The following is a 23,145-nucleotide window of genomic DNA, read 5'->3' as shown; positions in this document are numbered from 1 at the left end:
TTCCCAAATAGGAAACCAGTCTTTAATTCACTTTCTCTCCATAATTTTACCCAGAGAGGAAGTAAAGGCAATTGGTCTATATGCATCCACTTTTGTGGCATAGTTTACCTGGTTTCCATATTGGAATTACTACTGCATGTTTCTGCCCTACTGGTCATGTGGGGGAGGGGGGCACAATTGAAAGGGGCGGATATGTGACCACCCCACATGTCTCGTCCCCTGCCCTGTGCCTAGCCCAGGGCCACCGCGCTCTCCCCACCCCACGTTATCTATGGGGGGGGCACTCTGTCCTTCTCCCACTGCACCTTCCCCCTTGGGCACACGCACTTATCCTGCCCCCATCGTTCATGTAAACATGCCTTTCCTCACACCCAGCGTGTTCCTGATCAGATCTTTCCCTGCTCTATAACTGTACATGAAACAATGGAAGGAGGGGTTTTCCAAAGCCAAAACACGACCATTAAGTTCATCTGTTTGTGCTCTTGCCAGCATCCTAGCCACCGCTGCAAGCACTTCAGCGTTCTGGGTGGCTGTCTAGGAATGGTGCCAGAGAAAATGGGGAGGAGGCATGTTGCAACCCATACTAGAACAGTCATTGTTTGTTCTCTCAAATATTGGTTAATTCTAGCTCTCATCTTTGGCCAGCCAGATGTGGTGAGATGTGTTATGGAGCAATTCGTCTATGTTGCACAGCAGTCGAGGGCATGAACTGGTACAGATATACGGCCCCCCTCCTTCGGCTAGAACTTACTGTGGCATCACAGAGAGGGCTTGGGAGCCATTCTGTTGGGAAAGTACCAGGGCACCCTTCGCAGATGACTCCTCGCATGCGGTGTGCAGGCACTGGTGTGACATTCAGGAGAACTGGGTTGCAATATGCCCTAGAGAGGCAGCCCGTGTGGGGTGCAGTGATCACTCAGTGCGTAGGGAGCTTGCCGGAGCTCTGCTTTATTCCGTGTTCAGTTCCAACCGGCTGTGCATAACAATAAGACCTTCTCAGTGCCCTGCCCAGACTCTCCAGAGCCCTCGGGCTTTGTGCATTTCTCAGACTAGAGACTCCTTCATAAGCTCTTTAAATAGGTAAGAGTCACATGGAGTAGCCCAGTACTCAGCCAGCAGTACCATTAATGGCAATGAGAATACGCACAGAGTAATGTGTTACTCAGTAAGGGTCACGGTGGCAAACTCTGCCCCCAAATGAACATTACTTCCTGTACGCGGAGTCAGTGCTGTTCCTGGCACCCCGCAGAGCAGACCCATGGATGTGCAAATAGCAAAGCATGATTGTGATAGGCCTTAAAAACCTCTAAGGATGGAGACAATCTAGCCAGCTTTCTATTCACCTTGTAGTCCAGTAGTCCCCAACCTTTTTGTGGCCAGTAGCACATTCATGTTTTCAGAAGAGTGTGGCGGGTGCCAACAATTTTTCAAGGCTTATTTTGTATTTGTACATTAAATAATACGAAAAACCATCATATTTAATATTACATAATATATGAATCCAGAGAGAAGCCGCGAGGACAGAGAACACTGGCGCCTGCAGCCCCGGAGTACTCTGTCCCCAGCAGGTGTGGGGCCCTGGCTTCTCTCCCCTGCTGGGCACTAGGTGGGCCCTGTGCCTGCCGGGAACAGAGACCACCGTGCCCGCAGCCTGAGTTCTCTGTCCTCGTCAGGCGTGGGGCCGTGGCTTCTCTCCCTCCTGGGCACTAGGTGGGCGCACATTAATGCCTCGGCGGGCGCCATGGCGCCCACGGGCACCATGTTGGAGACCACTGTTAGAGTCCATTCATCCAATCCATACTTGTTTAACTTGCTGGCAAGAACTTGCCCTTGGTGTTGACTGTTCCTGATCATTTTCCTCTCCTCCAAGTGCTTCAAAATGGATTCCTTGAAGACCTGCTCCATGATTTTTTCAGGGACTGAGGTGAGGCTGACTGGTCTGTAGTTCCCCGGATTCTCCTTCTTCCCTTTTTTAAAGATGAGCACTATATTTGCCTTTTTCCAGTCATCCGGGACCTCCCCTGATCGCCATGAGTTTTCAAAAATAATGGTACAGTAAAATATTTTGTTTGACCTGAAATGATTTTTTTTCTGTTTTTGCTTAGGTCAACCTGAAACAAATATTTTATTTTATTTTTTGGTTTGGCCACAGAACTGAAAAAATCAGTTATTTGCACAACTCTACATACCAGTATCATTATACCAGTATAGCTGGTAAAACTTTCCTAGGCAGACAACGCTGTAGGCTGCTATTCATGTATCCAACGTTAGCTACTCTTCTTGAGGGGACAGAAGAGCCCCCCTCAAGAATACAGTGAGGAACTGAGAAGGAGGAAGGGGATATTGGTTCCGGTTTCTCTGTGTTTTATGAATGATGCAGAGCCAATAGGGAGTGTTGTCTAGTTTTTTAATATATTGATAGTTTATAGTTTTGAGTCACAGAAAAAAAAGAAAGTGCAAGGGAAGTGTTGGCTTTAAGTAAACTACAATTAGACCATCACACAAGTAGAAAGAATAATACAATAAACAGGGATTAAATGACGAAGATTTAGACAGGAAAAACATATGTATAAAGGATAATAAGTTCGATGATTCACCTGTCTGCGTATCAGATTCAGCAATCCAAAGAGCAAAGTATTGGCCATATTCCCATGTTTCATAGTAGTAAGTTTATGCCTGGTCAGGCTACCACACGCTTTATTCAACAATACGTGGGATTAGTGGTGTTTTGTTCCTGAGCTGCAGTAGTGAACCTCACATTGATGGTTTTTGTTGCTGGATGTTCATTGTTCAATCCAAGTAAAGGACAGACGCAGAGGGCCAAAGTCAGGCATGGCATATGCAGGTGCAATGCCATTTAAACCAGAGGCGTTGTCCCTGCTTACCTCAGCTGAATTTGACCCAATGATTTCTGCAGGACGGCCCAAGACCAAACTGTTTTATGCTCACTAAAGGTTCCCAAAAAACCTAGGCCCAAATTGAACTGTGGTTTAACTTCTGAGAAGTCAGTAACCTTACAAACAGGGATTATATTTGCCCCAGGACTCTACAACAACCCCGGCAGATATGTTATAAATAACGGCTGTTGAGTTACATTGGCAGCATGGCTCTGTTTAGTGGTTCCCATTTTATAGACTATGGGATTTTCAGTGGGAATGCTGTAAGATTTGCTGTTGCATCTTAAAATGATCAGCACATAGTGACATGACAGAGGTTTAGCTCCACACCTAATCCTGAAATCTCATTTGATTGCTAGCATCAGTTCTAAAACTATTATAATGTGTTCTTATTTATGTGGCACCAAAATGAGATAGGAGCTTTGCAAATGTGTGAGAAGAGAGCTCCCTGCCCTGAAGCATTCATAACCTAAGAAGACACAAAAAGGTATGAGAAAAGGGATGGGGGGAAGCTATATAGCTGAAAAGAAAAGGGGCGGAACTGAGGCTTCCAACATATTGTTGGTTCCATGATTTTTCCAATATGGTTTCCAGTGTGTTCCATTTTCCCAGTTATCACTATATCTTTGGTTGTGTTGGGCTTGTTTCTTAAGTAATACAGCAAATATTTTAATCATCGATTGTTCTGGTTGGCATCTTGAATCCAAAGTTCACGTGTTGTTGGGTCTCTGCCATAATTTCTTTACAAACTTCAAAACACTTAGATAAAGTTATTTCAATCTAAAAAAAAAGTGCTTCCTATATTGTTCTTCTGTGGAAGCTTTAGCTCAGATCAACGCAGATCTGGCAGCTCATGCCTGGGACACATTATCTGGGGATGGCACACAGCTCGTAGAAGTCTGGGGAATGTATGAGGACATAATGCCCGTCTTCCTGTGGCTTGGGCTGATCCTCAGGGATATGGAAAGTGAAATGCTGCAGGAGGGTTGTGAAGAAGAGAAAGAGCTCCTTCCTGGCCAGCTGCTCCCCTAGACACATGCGACGACCTGTAAAAGAGAGAGTGAGGAAGGAGAAAGAGGGAGACCCCAAAAACAAAATGATAAGTATCTTTGATACCTGGAAAGATACTAGAGCAACTAGTTAAACCATAAATTTGTAAGCACCTGGAGGATAATAGCATTATAAGGAATAGGCAGCATGGATTTGTCCAGAACAAATCATGGCAAACCAACTTAATTTCCTTCTTTGATAGGATTACTGGCCTAGTGGATAGGGAGGAAGCAATATATGTGATGTATCTTGATTTTAGTAAGGCTTTTGACACAGTTCCACGTGACATTCTTATAAGCAAACTAGAGAAATGTGGTCTAGATGAATTTACTATAAAGCAGGTGCACAACTGGTTGAAAGACCAAACTCAAACAGTAGTTATCAATGGTTTGCTGTCATACTGGGAGAGCATATCTAGTGGTGTCCTGCAGCGGTCAGTCCTGGGTCCAGTCTATTCAATATTTTTCTTAATGACTTGGATAATTGAGTAGAGAGTATGCTTGTAAAATCTGCAGACGACACCAAGCTGGGAAGGGTTGCAAGCACATTGAAGGGCAAGTTTAAAATTCAAAATGATCTTGACAATTTGGAGAATTGAGCTGAATTCAGAAAGGTTATATTCAATAAAGACAAGTGCAAAGTACTTCATTTAGGAAGGAAAAATCAAATGCAAAACTACAAAATGGGGAATAACTGTCTAGGTGGTAGTATTGCTGAAACAGATCTATGACAAGGGTGGCCAAACTGTGGCTCGTGAGACACATGTGGCCCTTTTACAGTTAAAGTGCAGCTCGCTGAGACCCCCATACCTCCCCCGCATTCTCCACCTGCCAGACTGCAGTGGGGAGCTCAGGACCTCTTCCTTGCAGTGGGGTTCTGGGGAAGAGGCTTCTGCCCAGTGAGAAGGGGGGTCTTGGTGCTTCTCCCCACAGGATGTGTCTGCTGGGGCTCAGGGCATCAGCAGAAGTGGGGCTGAAACGTCTGAAGATTGTCGTATGTAGCTCGAAGGGTCAGTAAGTTTGGCCACCCCTGGTCTATGGGTTACAGTGGCTCACAAGCTGAGTATGAGTTGTAAATATGATGTAGCTGCAAAAGAGGCTAATATGAGTCTGGGGTGTATTAACAGGAGAGTTGCATGTAAGACACAGGAGGTAATTGTCGAGCTCTACTCAGCACTGGTGAGGCCTCAGCTGAAGTACTGTGTCTAGTTCTGGACACCACAATTTAGGAAAGACGTGGACAAATTGGAAAGAGTCCAGAGGAGAGCAACAAAAATGATCAAAAGTTTAGAAAACCTGACCTGTGAGGAAAAGTTGAAAAATCTGGGCTTGTATAGTCTTGAGAAAAGAAAGACAAGTGCCAACATGATAACAGTCTTCAAATCTGTTAAGGTCTATTATAAAAAGGGCCGTGACCAATTGTTCTCCATGTCCACAGAAGGTAGGACAAGCAGTAATGGGCTTAATCTACAGCAAGGGAGATTTAGGTTAGATATTAGGGAAACCTTTCTTGCTCTAGGGTAGTTAAGCTCTGTAATAGGATTCCAAGGGAGGTCAAGGAGTCCCTATCAGGAGCGGCAGAAGAGCCTTAAATGTGTGGGGACCACCAGTGCCCGAACTGTGGCCCTGCCCCTGCACGGCCCTTCTCCCTGAGACCCTGGCCCCCCACGCTGCCCTTTCCCCATGGAGCCCCACCCCGTGCCGTCCCTTCTCCCCAAGCTCCTGCCCTCGCACCACCCATTCCCCTAAGGCCCCGCCCCCTCTCACTCCTTTCCACCCCCTCCCCCGTTGGTTGCCCTTACATCTGGTAAAAAGTGGGATCATGTCCCCCACCCCCGGGGCCCTAGGTTCCCATCATTGGAAGTGTTTAAAAACAAGTTGCACAAACACCTGTCAGGGTACTTGGTCCTGCCTCAGCGCAGGGGGCTGGACTTGATGGCTTCTCGAGTTCCATTCCAGCCCTGCATGTTTATAATTCTATGTCACTGGGAGCAGGACTCCCACCCCATGAACAATGAATTGAATCAAAGGCAGGGCCGGCTCCAGGCCCCAGCGCGCCAAGCGCGTGCTTGGGGCGGCATGCCGCAGGGGGCACTCCGCCGGTCGGCGGGAGGGCGGCAGACGGCTTTGGTGGACCTCCCGCAGGTGTGCCTGCGGAGGGTCCGCTGGTCCCGCGGCTCCGGTGGACCTCCCGCAGGTGTGCCTGCGGATGCTCCACCGGAGCTGCGGGACCAGCGGATCCTCCACAGGCACGTCTGCAGGAGGTCCACCGGGGCCGCGGGACCGGCAACCGCCAGAGCGCCCCCCGCGGAGTGTCGCCATGCTTGGGGCGGCGAAATTGCTAGAGCCGCCCCTGATCAAAGGATCTGCCCCGCTTCCCTATATCTGCCATATATCATTGACAACTGCAAACACCTAACTCCTGAAAGACAGGAATGCACGTATTGCCTTACGGGAACAGACCTGTGGTCCATCTAGTCCAGCATCCTCTCCCTGACCGTGACCAGCACCAGAGAATTTTGACGTAGGTCCAAGAAGCCCCATAATGAGCAGTTAATATTTGGCTTGTTCCCTGCAGCATGAGAACTGATGCCCTTTATTCATTTTAAAGATAAAGACATCTGTGATTCCTTTCCCCAGGGACGGCCTCACCCAACTGCTCTGCCCTTGGATTTACCTGCTGAGAAAGGCAGGAAGGCTTCTCGCTTCACAAACTGCCCATCTGCATCCAGGAAGTGCTCCGGGTAGAACTCATGGGGTTTCTCCCAAACCGTTTCATCCCTCAGCACCGAGGACAAAACCGCGACGACGGTGGTGCCCTAAACATTCCCATTAACGCCCCCAAAACAAAAACAAACAGGTTATTTCAGGAGAATATAAACCATTGTCAACTTTATCTATGCTTCCTTTTACTATCATCTATAGGGAAAGAAAAGCCAGGCAGTTCTCTGTTGCCCTATTAATCAGATAATGGCACAACTTTCCATTGGAAAAAGCCTATCAAGGTTTGTATATGTAAATGAGATTTCCAATGATATTATCAGGACAAAATTTCCTCTCACTCCAGATCTCCCTAAACTTTCAAGCAAATGAATTCTGCATAATGAGATTCAGTTGAATCTATACAGTTGGAGCTACTGGTAGAAATACATCTCTAGGCGAGGTTCAAGTCCTTTAGACTAGCACGCTACATAACCAGCCGGGGACTAAGTAACTACGTGTCCTAGCAATATCCCTTAGCAATTTGCATCTGGGCTGCATTAATTTTCCAGGGGTCACAATTGCTGTACCTTAGGGATGAAAAAGCCCTGAACTTCGGTGTCCCGGTAGGTCCTGCGAGGCACTCCAGCAAAAACAACATCACAATAACGCTGAGTTTCATAGATCACAGCATTGGTGTAAGGCAAGTTCACTTGGTCCTCTATCTCGGGTGACCTGTCCCTGCCAATCACCTTATCAATTTCCTCATGGACTCTTCCTGGAAATATAGAAACACTTTATATAGCAGGGAGTATAACAGAGTAGATGTAATAGACTATTACGGGTCTGATCCAGTTACCACTGAAATCAGCTGAAACATTCCCATTAACTTCTCTTCTAAAGAGACCCTCTATCAACCCTTCATATTTAGCACTAGTCGGTATTCCCATCCAAGACACAGGTAACACATATTCAGTGTAAATAAGTTTCCATGAGTTATGTCTATATTAGACACTTACCCTGGCTATTATTTTGTTGACACGTGAAGGATTCTAGGAGATTGCAGCGGCACAATTTCCATAAGAGACACAGGGACAACCACTGTGGGGAGTGCGGGGGATACCCTCCCTCCAGGATGTTGTCCTCCCCACCACTGTTCCCTCTGGTCATGGAGTTAGAACTGCAAAAGCTTGTCATCTTTCCCTTAAGATGTGCCCTCCTGCTGCTGCCCACCTCCTCTTAGCGCTCCCCTGCACATAACCATTTTTAGCCTCTCCTCCCCTGCCCCCTGTACCCAGGGCTGTACCAGTGTAAATATTACAAACTACTGTGCTGCAGCCAGCCAAGCCTACAGGGGAAGGCAGAAGTACAGAAACTGCAGCACTACTTAGGCCTGTACACTAGGAAATCAAGTCAGCATAACTACGTCACTCACAGGTGTGAATAATCCACAGTAGGAAGCCTCGGAATTTCAGAAGCCCCAGGAGGAGGTGGGGGGTGGGGAGGGGAGGAAGGGACGTGATTGGGGAAGGAAGCAGCAGAAAGAGCCAGGGTGGTGGGGGTGGGCGGAAGGAGAACAAGCGAGCAGAGAGTAGGGAATGAGTGGGTGTGAGTTAGCTTGAGGAGGGAGGCTGACCTTTCTGCGGGGGGCAGTGAAGGAGGGAGAGGACCATGAGAGCAGAGAGGAGGCTGCACAAAGGGGGTCAGAGAGAGCTCTCCGCAGCAGAGGGGTGGCTGAGGAGTGTGTGTGGAGGGACGGGGTCTTGTTTTGGCAGGAGGCTGTGTAACACCAAGGCCAGGTCTAGACTACAGACCTATATCGGGTATAATAACGTCGCACACCCCTGAGCAACAAGTTATACCAAGCTAACCCACTGTATAGACAGGACTCCCTAGGTCGCAGGCAGGTGTCAGCGAAGTGAGGTAGGGCAGCCTGCAGGGAGGTATGTGTGTGAATGGAGCCGTTAGGGCAAGAGCCGGCCTGCCTGAGTGGGATCTGAGGGGGTGTGTGGGACTCAGTTTGGTCTGATTGATGGTGTGAGGTGGGAGGGGTTGGAGAGGGAAGGCAGCTGAGCCAGAGAGTGATCTTTGTGAGAGGCCGGAGGGTGCGTGCGAGAGAGGCCGAGGGGAGGAGAGGGAGCGTAAAGTGCCTGTGGGTGAGAAAGGACGACGTGAAGGGTTTGGTGCTGGCTGCAGGAGAACGTGAGACTGACAACCTAGGGGAAGGAGGAAGGGAGCACAACTTAGGAAAGAAGAGGAAGGCAGATGGAATGGAGAAGAGAAGGAAAGAGAGGTAACAATTAGGACACAACGTTGAAGAATACTGCTAAGGGGATAATAGACTGAAAACACAGAGCAAAATGTTTACAGTGAGGAGATGATGGTGTGAAGGAAATGGAAAAGGGGAAAGAACAAACGCGAGGGAGACCAAGGATACTGTGTAAAGGTTTTGTTGTTAAGAAATGTGATAAAATGTGCTATGCAGGAGGGGACAAAAAATTTGCCTTGGGCCAGTACTAGCTCCCAACTAGCCCCTCTTCCATCATTGTGTCTCCTTTATGTTCAACAAAACTCTCCCAGCTGGTCCCCATCCATTTTGTTTTCCTGTTGTTGCACCTATGAGAAGTGCAACAACAGGAAATGTCAGATGTACAGATATGTCAGTTAATCAAGGTGTTTCATGGTTACCTCTATTTATTGTTTCAACCAATTTGTCTGTACTGAAGGAAGGTTCACTGGTCTGTGTTTCCCCAGACAGCCCTAGAGGCTTTTTAAACCACTGTTACAACATTTTCTCCCCCAGTATGGTATTTGATCATTTGAGAGACAGCACAATTTTCTTAGCAGCTCAGTCACTTCATGCTTAAAGTCCTCGGAATCTCTTGGAGGTAAGCCAGCTGGTCTTGGTGGCACTTAAATTTATCCATTTATTCCAGGACCTTTTCTTTTGTTAATTCTATCTCTGACTATGCCTTGTGATCACTACCTGAAAATGTATAGCAGAGGTATCTCCCCAAAGGTTCTCTGTTGTAGTGAGGACTGATACAAAGAAACCATTTAGCTTCTTGTTAATGTCCTTATCCTCCTTGATTGTTCCCATTCCTCCCTGGTAGTTCTGTGAGCAAACCAATTCTCCCAGACATCCTGCTTCTGATATACTGAAATAATGTCTTTGTTTTCATGTCTTTGGATATAAGTTCTTTACATTTCCTCTTGCCTCTTCTAATTTCCATGTTATAGTATACCTCTCTACCTTCTTTCTACTGGCATCACTTGGGCTGGATTTCCATTTTAGTTTTTACAGATACCTCTTTGGCTTGAACAACCAGGATGCTACTTAAGCAACCCTACCCTATCCTCACTTCTGACTATAGTGACTTTTTGACTGCCCTGTTCATTTTTAAAATCCCCCTTGGAAAGTGCTAGTTTTTGGTTTGATTCCTTCCCTTCAGCAGTTGAACTTATTTATATGGTTGTGACACTTAGTGTCTGAACTATACTTACCTCTTGAATGAAGTCCTATGTGGTATTAGGACTAAGCTGAGTGCAGACTCTCTATTTATGTGTTGGAGAAATAGTTGCTTCAAGAAGAAATTGTGTAAAGAGTTGAGAAAAGGCTTCTTATTACATATCCCTGAAGTTACGTCCAGGCTTGTTGTAAGTCATCTGATAAGAGAGCCCTGGGCACTGGGACTCGTGAGCAAAGTCTGGCTATGCAATAGAGGCAAATGTTGATCGAGGGTGGAAGTGAAAGGGGCCAAGATTTTCCAGAGTGACTAGTTCTTGTGGGTGACATAATATGTAGGTGTCCATTTTAACAAGAGGCCTCATTTTCAGAAAGTGCTGAGTAGCCACCTTCTGAAAATCAGGCCCTTTTAAGGTATCTCAAGTTGAACACCCAAAAGCTGAGTTGCCCAAAATCACTAGTCATTTACCGAAAACTTGACTAGAGCATTTGTGGCCAGAGAGAGAAAACTTAGCAAGGAGCTGTTGGAGACACAAGGTGCACTTAACAGTAGCAGTGGGTTTCTATGCACATACTGAGATCTTTAACAGGGGTTTTCCCTCTCCCTATGGGTTTTTGCTTTCCCCCTCAGCACATAATGCTCCCTGATGGAGATTGTGTGGAATTATCCCCACCTCATTACTGTAGTTCAGTCCAATAGTAAATGCTACTGGCTGTAATCCAGGAGGTCGCATCTGAAAGACAAAAGCATCTATAAGCCCTCCCAAACTGCATCACTTACTTTGGACATCAGGATAGCGAAGCATGTACAGCAGTGCCCAGCACAGGGTTACAGTGGTTGTTTCAGTGGCAGCACCAAACAGGTCAAAAACTGTAAAGATCAGGTTGTCCTCATTGAAAGTGCTCTCTGGGTCCATTTTAGCCTGAAGGAAATAAAAATAGGCTTGTCATATAAGTTAATTAATAGGAGATATACCAATCTCCTAGAACTGGAAGGGACCTTGAAAGATCATTAAGTCCAGCCCCCCGCCTTCAATAGCAGGACCAAGTACTGATTTTTGCCCAAGATCCCTAAGTGGCCCCCTCAAGGGCTGAACTCACAACCGTGGGTTTAACAGGCCAATGCTCAAACCACTGAGCTATTCCTCCTCCTCAAACTTGGGTTTGTTGTTTTTTCTTTAATTCACCGTACTACCTAGGAGCATACATTTGGGTGTATAACACATTTTCCAGTCATAGGGGTCTGAGTCCCTGTTGCCCCACACCTGGTATAATCATTGACACCCGTGCAGAGTGGAGGATGATGCCTGACCAGAGTGGTAGCATTTTACACTCCCTTTGAACTGGTGCTCATGTTTATACAAGGTATAGGGCAGTGGGGAAACAGGCCCACAATATTGAAAATCTTCATAGTAGGGATTAGAATTCAAAATATGAATGAGTTACAAGATTCTTCCTTGACTGAGAAGAGCTAAACAAACTGGAAATTCATGCATTGATCAAAGGTAGAGTCATTAAGGCTTCATGAAGTACGGGAATGAAATTTGAAATATTTTTGCATTACTTTCAAGGCTCAGAATGCTAGATTTCACAGAAGCACAAAATAAGGTTTAAAAAGACCGTATTATGGGGCCATTTCAGTGAAGTAAGAATCCCAGATACATGGTTTTAGATGCAGTAACAATTCCTATTTAAGGCTCAGTTGTTCTAGGTTAATTCAATTTCCAGGTATTATTTGAAGGTAAGTGCTGTCAAAGTGCTTGGCACTGGACAAGATGAAATAAAGACAGATCCAGTCCTTTTAAGGTTTTACAATCTAAGCAAGAGATACAGAATAGACAGGATGCCATGGGAAGTCCAAAGGAAATTATAATAAGGATATTTTAATAGCTTAAAATCATGGACTTACTTCTTGTGGGCAAGAAGAAAATAGTGGATTTTTAGAAGGGATTTGGATGAAGAGAAGGCAATCGCTTAGTGGACCAGAATTTGGAGGGTGTTTCAGTGGTATGAGGTGGCATGAAAGAAGACACAGAGAAAACTGTGGGGGAATTATATGAGCACGGCATTGAGACAGCCATCATTGAAAGATCACGGGTTATTGGGGTGATGCATTAAGAGACTATGTCCAAGATATAATGTGGGTTGTGTAAGACTTTCAAGGCAAGGACAAGAGATTTAAATGTGATATGATAAACAAGAAGGAACCTGTAGAGTGGAGGAAGAAGCAGCAAGATTTGAAATTGGATGTGTGCATAAGGAGAGGAAGGGTTCATAGATAACCCTCGCTTTATGATCCTGGATGAGCAGAAAGAGGGGTTTGGGGAAAAAGTAAGAATCTCATTTTTAGCTATGTTAAACTTATGTTGCGGACAAGTCACCTAGGAAGAAATGTCAGAAGGACTGAAATACAGGACTCCTTAGCGAGAGATGGGTCAGGAGAGCTGAGGTAGGTTTGCTGATTATCAGCCTCGAGATGAAAGTTCCAACTGTGAAAGCAGATGAAGTTCCTCAGAGTTACAGTGTAGAGGGAGTGGGCAAGGACAGAGGCTTTATGACTTCCACAGACAGTGGAAGAGCGGAGGAGAGTCCACCACAGGGAATGCTGAAGGAATAGTTGGGGAGAAACCAATAGCAGGAGAACCAAGAAAAAACAGTACCACAGAAACCAAAGGAGGACAGTGTGACGTTATCTGATTACAATATGACCATATAGATCATTGTTGCAACCACTGTTATATATTTGCAGCAAATCTTGTAAAAAGGTTGTCAAGTGAGGTGTCTATGAAAAGGTTATGGTTTGCTGGTTATGATTATGCTATCTGTATGCATGTATCATTTTTGTATTTGAAGTTATAAGTATTGGCGCTATACCTGGATTTCAAATGTGTGCTCTTGGGGTACCGCCCACAAGGTAGGCACATCTTGGAGGGACTATTCAAATGGAGTGGCCCGTTGAAAGAACATTTAACTGACAATGGACCATGGCAGACATCCATCTACACTTAATGGAATTTCCTGCTGTGACTAGGCAAAGTACATGGACATGTGACTTGCCCATGTGACTCCAAACTTCATCCTGTTGCTGTAATTCTCCACAGTAAGAGCAATGGAATTCCCTCCACATGGCAGAAGAGATAAAAGGCCTGGAAATGCCTACATTTTACTTCTATCCGGCTCCAGCCTCTATCCTCCTCCAGCCTCTTTCCTGCCCAAACCTCTGGACTATACTAATGGGAGCATTCTAACCAATGGACTGAGGACCTTCCAATAATTTGGAAGCAGCCAAACACTTGACTTAAGCCAGCAGTTTATTCCATCATTGCTACAAGCCTGAACCAATAACTTTGCAATTATTGTATGTATTTGATTCCTTTAACCAATTTTAACTCTCCCTTTCTTTCTTTTTATAAATAAACCTTTAGATTTTAGATACTAAAGGACTGACATCAGCGTGATTTTTGGGTAAAATCTGAGTTATATATTAACCTGGGTGTGTGGCTGGTCCTTTGGGATCAGAAGAACCTTTTAATTAATGAGACTGGTTGTAAAGAATCACTCCCCTTTAAATCCAGTATTTTGGTGGTGACATAAGAACTGGAATGCCCAAGGAAGCTGCTTTTATGACTTCTTGTTAGCCAGGGTGGCGAAACAGGAGTTTACTTTTGTTGCTGGTTTGGTATATCTCATGGGAGAATAACCACCAGTTTTGGGTTGTGTTTGCCCTGGTTCTCAGCAGTTTGTCCTGAGTTTGGCATTCTCAGTTGTGGCCCACTGAGGCATGGTTACAGACAAATATATCATTCAATGAAAGCAACAGAGAAGTCAAAGAAAATAAGAATGAGTTTATAAGCCATGAGACCTGGCCAAGAGAAGGCTACTGGCAACTCCTCAATATCAGTACATGTCCTATAATTAGTGATGTGGATTTTTGTGCCTTTTCATAGTGTCATTGGTGTTTACTTAGCAACAGTGCCACTGTTGGACTGGGCATCACAACTTCACTTTCACCTTCTCGCCATGTCTCTCTGTGCAGTTGGGTAAGGGATGCATGCTGACAGGAAAACCCGCCAAGGACCGATGAGAGTTTAAAACTTCACTAGTATTGGTAGGGCTGCTTTGCCACACATAGGCAAGTAAATAATAGGAAAGGGATTGCACAGAATAAAGCAAACTATACTCTAAAGTCTGCGGGGCCAGGATGGTGCCTACTCGTATATTCGTACAGCACTCAGCAGAGTGGGGCCTTGATCCTGCCTTGGATCTTAGGGGGCTATAGTTGGAAAAGTTATCTGGAACTGCATTTTGATTGGCATTTTCTCATACATGCCATATACCACTCCGCTGGGAGTGAAGTGCTACTGGAACAGAGATAAGAGGCAGGGAAGACAAGGTGAATTGTTAAATAACCAAGCACCGCATCTGTGAGCTGAGGTTACACTTAAACCAAGGCCTCCTTAGACACCCTGAACTTTTCTTTTCCATGTGTCCTTGAGTGTAAGGGGGCAGGTGTATGAGGATCTCAATATCTAATTCCACTCACCTAGTGCTTCTGCATGTGTGTGCCCACTTGCTGTCCCTACTTGCACTGGAGAGCAACAGCCTTGTGCTCTCTGCTGCATGCACTCAGGTGAAAGGACCTGCAGGATCCAGGTCTCAGCATAACTGACGGGTTGTTCCATCACAAGCACACATATCCAAACAGCAAAATACGACCCCACAAGGATCCATGTCTGTCTCCTCCTACCTTTTCTATCTCCTCCAGAAAAGCATCAATGAAGTCTCTGGTAAAGCCTGGATCCCGGGTCTCCTTATGCTTCTTCACAATCTCCCTTAGGATGTCAAAGCTATCAATATAGGGTTGGAAGATGCTATGATGAGGCCCAGGAATATACAACAACCAAGGCATCAAGTCCAGAATCTAGGATGGAAGAGACAGGAGAGGAAAAGCATTAGATCAGGAAGGCAGTTCTCAGATATTCGGCAGGGGAAGAAATGGAACTGGGATGGAATGTTCCCAACAGGCCAGATCCCCCACGTCACACTGGGTAAACATTTTGGGCTCCCTACCTTGTTCCCTCCACCATGCAACACAATGTGTTGTGACCAACATTGTCTGCATGTAAGTTAACCATCTGACTAACCACCTCTAGGAGTAAACACCCTCCTCAATTCTGTTACTGAGTTGTTACCTAGCCTCCTATCGGCATGACAGTGGCAACACGAGAACAGTGAAAGGGTTGGGGGCTGGGGAAAGATTACTGTTGAGACTTTTCTTATTGTTTCAGGGCTCTGGAGATATTTTAAATGTTACAAATACTGGCCCTGATGCTGCAGTCCTTACTCAGGATAAATGTCACTGACCCTTATGGGCTGGGCTCATATACTTCTTTTTCCTGATGTATCTATTGAGTGTGATGGCCAAGGGCCTGTAAGGGCGGCGTTCCCTTGAAGGCCTGGTTTTCTGGAGGAGAGGAAAGTCTCTCACTCGCCATTCTCTGATCTTGGTTGTACTAATAGGATTCTTTTGTAAGCAGGGCGGCTCTAGGTATTTTGCTGACCCAAGCACAGCAGGCAGGCTGCCTTCGGCGGCTTGCCTGCAGGAGGTCCCCGGTCCCGCGGATTCAGCGGCACGCCTGCAGGAGGTCCGCCGAAGCCGCGGGACCAGCAGACCCTCCACAGGCATGCCGCTGAAGGCAACCTGCCTGCCGCCCTCGCGGCAACCAGCAGAGCGCCCCCCATGGCTTGCTGCCCCAGGCACATGCTTGGCGTGCTGGTGCCTGGAGCCACCCCTGTTTGTAAGAATGTGTGTGTGATATAGAAGATAGTAGTAAGATGCAGTCTGACAGCTTCTTGCAAAAATCACATAGCGCGAAAGCACTTGTGCTCCCAGCTGGGAGAAGGTGGGAGGTTCTGGATGCCTTCCTTTCCTAAAGATATTCGCAGAGTTCTCTTACTATATTGAAAACCATTAAAGTCTGGGGTTGCCTTTGTTGTTATTGCTGGTTTTTTAAGTTTTAGATGTTCTGTTCAGAAAAACACTTACAAATTAGGAAACATCTCTAAACCATCCCAGTCCATCCAAACTGGGCTGGAAATCTCCCAATAACAATCCTTCCTTAGAATAATTTCCTGTACACATTTCTTGTTGACCAAGAAATACTAAGGCTATGTCTACCCTATGCAGCTTTGAGTGACACGGCTGTGCCGCTACAGTCGAGCGCTAAAAGGTGCGCGGTGTAGCCACTCTTTGTCGGCGGAAAAGAGATCTCCTGCCGACAAAAAACTTCCATCCCCAAACAGTGGTGTTAGTGCTGTCGGCAGGAGAGTGCTCTTGCCGACAAAGCGCTGTTCACACTAGCGCTTGTCATCGACAAAACTTTTGTCTTTTGCGGGGGTGTTTTGTTAACACCTCTGAATGACAAAAGTTTTGTCTTTCACTTGCCCGTGCAGACAAAGCCTAAGAGACCAGGCTATCTCCGGGCATTTCGGCAGTCCCGTTTCCTGACCCAGCTGCCTCTAGAAAATGCAGAGGAACTCAAGGGAAATAGCCATGTGCAAACCCTAGCCAGAAAGTATTTGATGGGTTTCAGGAGATTTCTGTATTATCCAAACTGGTTCATAATCCCTGCATCAAAAGCACCATGGCACCTTTGTCTAAAACACTGTATGGAGCGTGAGCTCTTCATCCCCCTCGGACCCACCCAGGCAACCAAGAGGTTTCGGTTTTACTGACAATCAGATTCTTGTGGGCTACCTGGGACAGGATTCCAGCTCCTATATTGAAAGCCTCCTCTATCAGGTGTAGCATCCTCTGGAATTTCTCGTTGTTGTACTCAAAGCGGTTGCCAAAAGTGATTGAGCACATCACATTGCCGACGGCACTGTTTATGAGGAAGCGTGGATTGAAAGGATGGCCTGAAAAAGATACAAGAACCAACCCAAGAGATTAGGAGGCACACCAGGATCGCAGCCTGCTACTACATGGGGATGTATTCAATGAGACCCTCTAACACCACAGGAAGTGGGAAATACACTGCACCTTGCTATTTAGCTGAATCCCTTCCACAATGGCTGGATCATTTCCACATGCAAACCTCTCCTCTTCCTCCTCCTCCTCCTCCTCCTCTAGAATTGCTCTTCCCTTGAGCTCCATGTACCCTACTCTTGAGAGCCCCCCTCCCTGCTTTATGACTAGAGATATGAGAGTTTCCAATCTCCCAAACATACCATCTTTAGAACTGAACGCAGAGCATAGAAATCCAGCTTCCTTAGTTACACTCTGATCCAGGGATTTCTTCCCCAGCCCAAAATTCCTCAAGGTGGAGAGTGCGAATCTCCTCAGCTCCCTCCAGCCATGGCCATATCTTGCCATCATTATCCCTGCAGGATTTCAAAGAAACACTAGTCAAATAGCCACCTGTCCTCCCCCATCCGCCTTGCTGTAATAAATGGAAAAGGGTTGGTTTTGTTGTATTTGCTCTTTTTAGTTAATTTTTTTTCCCCTGTTAATGGTGCCACTCAGGGGCGGCTCTAGGAATTCCGCCGCCCCAAGCAGGGCGGCGCGCCGTGCAGGGCGCTCTGGCAGTCGCCGGTCCCGCGGCTCCGGGGGACCTCTTGCAGACGTGCCTGCAGAGGGTCCGCTGGTCCCGCGGCTTTGGTGGACCTCCCGCAGGCATGCCTGCAGATGCTCCACTGAAACCGCGGGACCAGCGGACCCTCCGCAGTCATGCCTGCGGGAGGTCCGCCGGAGCCGCCTGCCGCCCTCCTGGCAAAATGCTGCCCCAAGCGCGCGCTTGGTGCGCTGGGGTCTGGAGCCGGCCCTGGTGCCACTGTACACATGGCTCATGAAGGTGATACTTGTGGGGAGAAATGGGCTTGGGTCCCTTGGGAAGCTGTGTGAGCTAGAGCAACAGTTCCTAACACTGCTCCATGGGCCAGACCTGGTACTTCCGGTTTTTGTCACTCTAGGGGCTCTCTGTGAAACGGGTTTTCAAAGAAAGTTTATAATGCCAGCTGGCCTTTGAGTCTCTTGCTGGTGGCATCCATTTTGCTGAAAGGCAATGTTGTGACACCAGCAGCCTGGGGCAGCTGGAGAGAAGCCCAGTGTCAGGCTGTAAACCAGTTTCTACTCACCTGTAACCAGGGGTGGCTCTAGGATTTGCGCCGCCCCAAGCACGGCGGCACACCGCGGGGGGTGCTCTGGCGGTCGCCGGTCCCGCGGCTCCGGTGGACCTCCTGCAGACGTGCCTGCGGAGGGTCCGCTGGTCCCGCGGCTCCGGTGGACCTCCCGCAGGCATGCCTGCGGATGCTCCACCGGAGCCGCGGGACCAGCGGACCCTCCACAGGCACATCTGCAGGAGGTCCATTGGAGCCGCGGGACCAGCAGACCCTCCGCAGGCACGCCTGCGGGAGGTCCACCGGAGCCGCCTGCCGCCCTCCCGCAGGACGCCGCCCCAAGCGCACGCTTGGCGCGCTGGTGTCTGGAGCCGGCCCTGCCTGTAACAACCAGATTAGCAATCGGTCCATCCTGCAAAGGGCAGTGGTGTCTGTATGTGCACATTGTGCGTGTGTGTATGTATATACACCCACAATGTACAGGACCCATAATATACCCTGAAGGCAGAGCCATGTTGTTTGTTCTCCCCAAGAACTGATGTGCATGGAGGAGATGGGAAATTTGCCCTGGACTTTGAAGGACACTTGCCTTCACAGTTTTTTCTATAGCCCATATGGTCAAATAAGGAAAAGGGTGGTCGATCAGCAAAGTCTTCTGATCTCTGGACCAATGCTGCCTTTACAGCTTCAAATCCATTCAGCAAGACCACATTTTTCCATCCAACCTGAAGAGAGGAGATCTTTCCAAACTTCTCACTGAGCTGTCAAGTAAAAGAGAAAAGGAGAAAAAAAGAAAAAAAGGATTAAAGAGAAAAAACAGCTACAAAGGCTGTAGCTTAAAATGAGAGACACTGCAGCATAGTCTGTGGAAGTCAGAGAGCACAGGGGCTTTGACTGCAGAGTGCTTAATACCTGCAAGACTGTAGACCCAAGAGGGAATATGCCCAAACCTGGCAGGAGGGATCTAGCTCAATACCACGGTCTCATATCATGACGTGCGGATTTGAGCGAGAAGGCAATCGGTGTCCCTCTCCCCTGCCACCTTAATTTCCCAACTGCTATTTGGCCATAAAGAACATTGTTGGGTTTCAAAGTACTGTCTCACTGCACGAATACTCGGCTGTCCATTCACGCTGGTCAAAACTCAATTTCTAGTCAGCGGGAAACTTTGACATTTTGAAATTTGTTTCCAGTTAGAATCAGAATGAAAACAAATTTCCCAGACACTGAAATTCCCAAAAAAGTTCTGTTCTGGAAAGTTTTTGTTTCAAAATGTCATTTTGAAATCTAGAAGTTTGGATTCTAATGCTGTTTTGTTATATGGGGCTTTTTTATTTGTCTAGTTACATTTTATCCATAACATGTCAGTGGTCATAACGCTCTGAATAGTACTGCTACTGATGTGTTACAAAATAATATAAAAATAATTAAAAATGAAGAACTCCGAAACAAACATTTTCCAAAGTGAACAAATTTTCCCTTTGAAAGGCCACCCCCGGGGAATAGTCATCAAAACCAGCATTTGTTTTCCAAAAACTGGTAAAATGAAAACATTCCCACCAGCTCTACTGTACAGCTGTGTATGGGAACATGATGTAATTCTCCAATTTACACACACACCTTGGGAGGGTGTGTCCAAGTCCTAGTTTAAGGGCCCAAATGAAGAATAGGGCACTTACATTGCTGCTTTCTCAACCATTAGAGTAGTGTAATCTAGTGTCAATGCTTTCTTTATATTAACAAACTGATTTACAATCTCGATGTACACACGGTTCCATAGTGTATGACTGATCAACAATTAACCAACCACCTACACTGATTACAGTGAGAGAGGGATGTCACAAGCTCACGAGGTGAATGTAAAATGCTTTTTTGCTTTGCTCTTATTGTTTAGCTTTTTCTCCTTTTATAGATTGAAATCTTCCTGCAATGCAGTAAATAATAAATGCACTTCAGCTGCCACTCAAGAACCGGAAACTGATCTGGCATGGGTGCTATTCACCAACCCTTTCTGCCAGTCACTGAAAGGCATCTGTCCCTCTGGCACTTACCTCAGTTAAAGCACGGCGAGGACACTGGAAATTGACCTGCAGCAGGTTCCCAATGAAAGGGAAGGAGACAGGACCTGGGGGGTAGTTTTTCCATCTCTTTCTGCGCTTCATGTGATCGAAAAGCAGGATAAAGACAGCAAAAGAGAGGCCAAGTGTTGTGAAGCTGTTCCAGAAGGATGGGAGCTGGGACCCAAGCCAAGAGAGCAGTTCCATTGTGTCTCTCCTACCTCACTCTGTCCCCGAATATTTTTTCCCTTTCCCCTCCAACACTTTCCCTCTGCCTGTTTCACCTTCTCCCAGTTTGTCTTTCTGTTTCTTTCTCCTACTTTCCCTCTCTCATGCTCCCCATCCCTCTCTTCTTTTCCCTCTGTTTTTATCTATTTCTCTAGCTATTCTATTCTATTCTATTCACGTCCTCTCTTCTAATAACAAAGTGCCATAAGTCTGCACAGGACTTTATAAATAGCGAAGTGCCGGGCTGTGTAGTTATTGTTTCTCTTCAGCTCCTCCCCAGACCTCGTAGGAGTGGTGAGGAAGGTGTGCCTGTCCCCATTTTACACAAGCCATAATTTTACACAAAATCTTAGGAGTTGTCGCAGCTGGGAGCCAATCTCGTGACAGTTGGAGCCAAAAAATGTACTGGTGAGAGCTCTTGACACCGTCCCACTCTCTCCACCGCTCCACTTCAGCAATAGAATTATAGCAGGCAAATTAGCTAAAAAGGAAGAGGTTTGATTGGTTTTGTTACCTCTGATATCATTATCTAGTTGGATTTTTTTTAAAATATATATGGCTGCTCATCCCTTTGGAATCTAACCATCACAATGGCACTACTTAAGAAGGATCTGAGTTATCCATGACTGGAATTATAACAATTAGGCATCAATAATTAATAAATTAACTTAATTACAATCTAATTTCTTGAAAATCGTTTATGCATGTGTTTTCTAGGAGATTTAACCACCTAGAACTGTCTGTCTTACTCTGTTATTATGATCATTCAGTCAAAGAAAAGATGAGCCAAGTGCTGCATTTCTTAAAAGCTCACTTTTAATTGATTTTAACGCTAACTAATTAACAATTTGACTTGTAAATCCTCAGAGAAGTCAGTCAGTAGGGCAGGGGTCGGCATCCTTTCAGAAGTGGTGTGCTGAGTCTTCATTTATTCACTCTAATTTAAGATTTCGCGTGCCAGTCATACATTTTAACGTTTTTAGAACATCTCTTTCTATAAGTCTATAATATATAACTAAACTAAAGAAGCTTCATTTAAAATTAAATTAAAATGCAGAGCCCTCCCGGACCAGTGGCCAGGACCCAGGCAGTGTCAGTGCCGCTGAAAATCAGCTCATATGCCGCCTTCGGCACGCATGTCGCAGGTTGCCTACCCCTGCAGTAGGGTAAGTCCTGTGGCCTGAAGCCTAGGAAAGAAGGAAGGTAACAGAGTCAGCTCTCTGCTGTCATCTGCTGGAGACCAGGAGGAGTGGACTAAGCAAGGCAGCACCACATTTACATATTAACTTCAGGTAATTTGGGGACATAGGGGTATAATTTGGCTGAGTTTTGTACTTGTGGCCCATATTTTGGAGATTACCCTGGTGGGAACCATCTAGGCAAAGCTTGAACAATGACTGAGTACAGGGTCACCGTGAAGAAGACTGATGTTTGCCAAGGTCGGGTAAGAGTCCTTGGACAGAAGGAGCCCAAGTTCCGGAAAAAAGAGAAATTGTCTGTTCTTGGTTAATTGCTGGGAAAGCTTTCAAAGGGAGTAAGAACTCTTATGGGACTGTTAGGTCACTGATTCCCCTGGTACCTTAACAAAACAAAACCTGAGCTGAAAGCTACAGTTGCCTGATATGGGTAGAGCACAGCAGTGGTTCTTGGAATGCTAATTGAGCCTTTAAACAACAAAAAATAAAATAAACAAATAAACCTTTCCACCTTGAAGTGCCTTATGCACCCAAAGTCTGACTGCAATGCTTTTTGCTGTGTGTCCAGCCCATTCCATTCTCCTCAGCCTGTATTCTGTGATATTGCAAGAGAATCTGAGCAAGCAAGGTCCCAAAAGGCAAACCCTTCTCCATAACCTAGAGTAGTTTTGTGTTTTGGCTTCTGTGCTAGCTCTGGTTATAGTGTCATGCTTCCTGCAGCTCCCATTGGCCAGGAACGGAAAACCGCAGTCACTGAGAGCTGCGGGGAGCCATGTCTGCGGACAGTCAACATCAGCAAAATGTCTCGCAGTCCACAATAAGCTTACCCTGATAGGCTGCAGGTTGCCCACCACTACTTTAGAGCCTACAAGTCAAAGCATGAAGGGACATATGAATGTTTAGCATAGCTGCCATATCTGCCATTTTTGTCAAAAGCTGGGAATGGATGACAGGGGATGGATCACTTGATGAGTACCTGTTCTGTTCATTCCCTCTGGTGCATCTGGCATTGGCGACTGTCAGACGACAGGATACTGGGCTAGATGGACTGGCTGGGTGGTTGCAGAAGGTAGTGCCTCTGGGAGACGCCTGAGAGCTACAGCCCCATACCAGGGCTACAGCCCCATACCAGGGCTGAGCTAAGAACTTGGACTTTAAACCCTGGAAGGGGAGACAGTGTATGTGGCTCAGCCAGAAGGCTGAATCGCTGAAGTCCCTCTGAGAGAACCATCAGGTTGGGCAGGGGGGCACTCATGAGAGGTGGGTGCCACCCTGGGGGAAAAAACTGGGATCGCAGGCATATTGGCCAGAGAAAAGGGAGCACTCATGAGAGGTGGGTGCTGACCCTGTTACACCTAGTTAGAAATGTTACTGCATGCTGGTAAACTTTCTGCACTGGAGGCAATGTGTTCCATTTGTAGGGCAGGAAGTACT

At 46.5% G+C, this 23,145-nt stretch overlaps 1 protein-coding gene across 1 annotated transcript; it reads right to left on the bottom strand.

Moving 5' to 3' along the window:
* Positions 1–3,323: 3,323 nt before the first annotated feature.
* On the bottom strand, positions 3,324–20,501 carry LOC120384786 (cytochrome P450 2D14-like). The gene is made up of 9 exons (XM_039503835.1): positions 20,282–20,501; positions 18,820–18,991; positions 17,343–17,495; positions 16,870–17,030; positions 14,860–15,033; positions 10,894–11,035; positions 7,237–7,424; positions 6,624–6,765; positions 3,324–3,943 (listed from the first exon to the last, which is right to left on the bottom strand). The coding sequence occupies exons 1-9, from the start codon at positions 20,492–20,494 to the stop codon at positions 3,765–3,767; spliced, it is 1,524 nt and encodes a 507-aa protein (XP_039359769.1). The 5' UTR covers positions 20,495–20,501; the 3' UTR covers positions 3,324–3,764.
* Positions 20,502–23,145: the final 2,644 nt, after the last annotated feature.

This window comes from Mauremys reevesii, linkage group 1 (genome assembly GCF_016161935.1).
Source record: "Mauremys reevesii isolate NIE-2019 linkage group 1, ASM1616193v1, whole genome shotgun sequence".
NCBI lineage: Eukaryota > Metazoa > Chordata > Testudines > Geoemydidae > Mauremys > Mauremys reevesii.
This window is presented reverse-complemented; position numbering and strand designations above follow the sequence as displayed.

Excerpts from the sequence above, each read along its gene's own strand:
- LOC120384786 (XM_039503835.1), bottom strand. The coding sequence starts at position 20,494 with ATGGAACTGCTCTCTTGGCTTGGGTCCCAGCTCCCATCCTTCTGGAAC. Across the intron at positions 7,425-10,893 it reads TCGCTATCCTGATGTCCAAA|GAAGAGTCCATGAGGAAATT; the intron begins GTAAGTGATGCA and ends CTATATTTCCAG. Across the intron at positions 3,944-6,623 it reads CTTCCTGCCTTTCTCAGCAG|GTCGTCGCATGTGTCTAGGG; the intron begins GTAAATCCAAGG and ends TCTCTTTTACAG.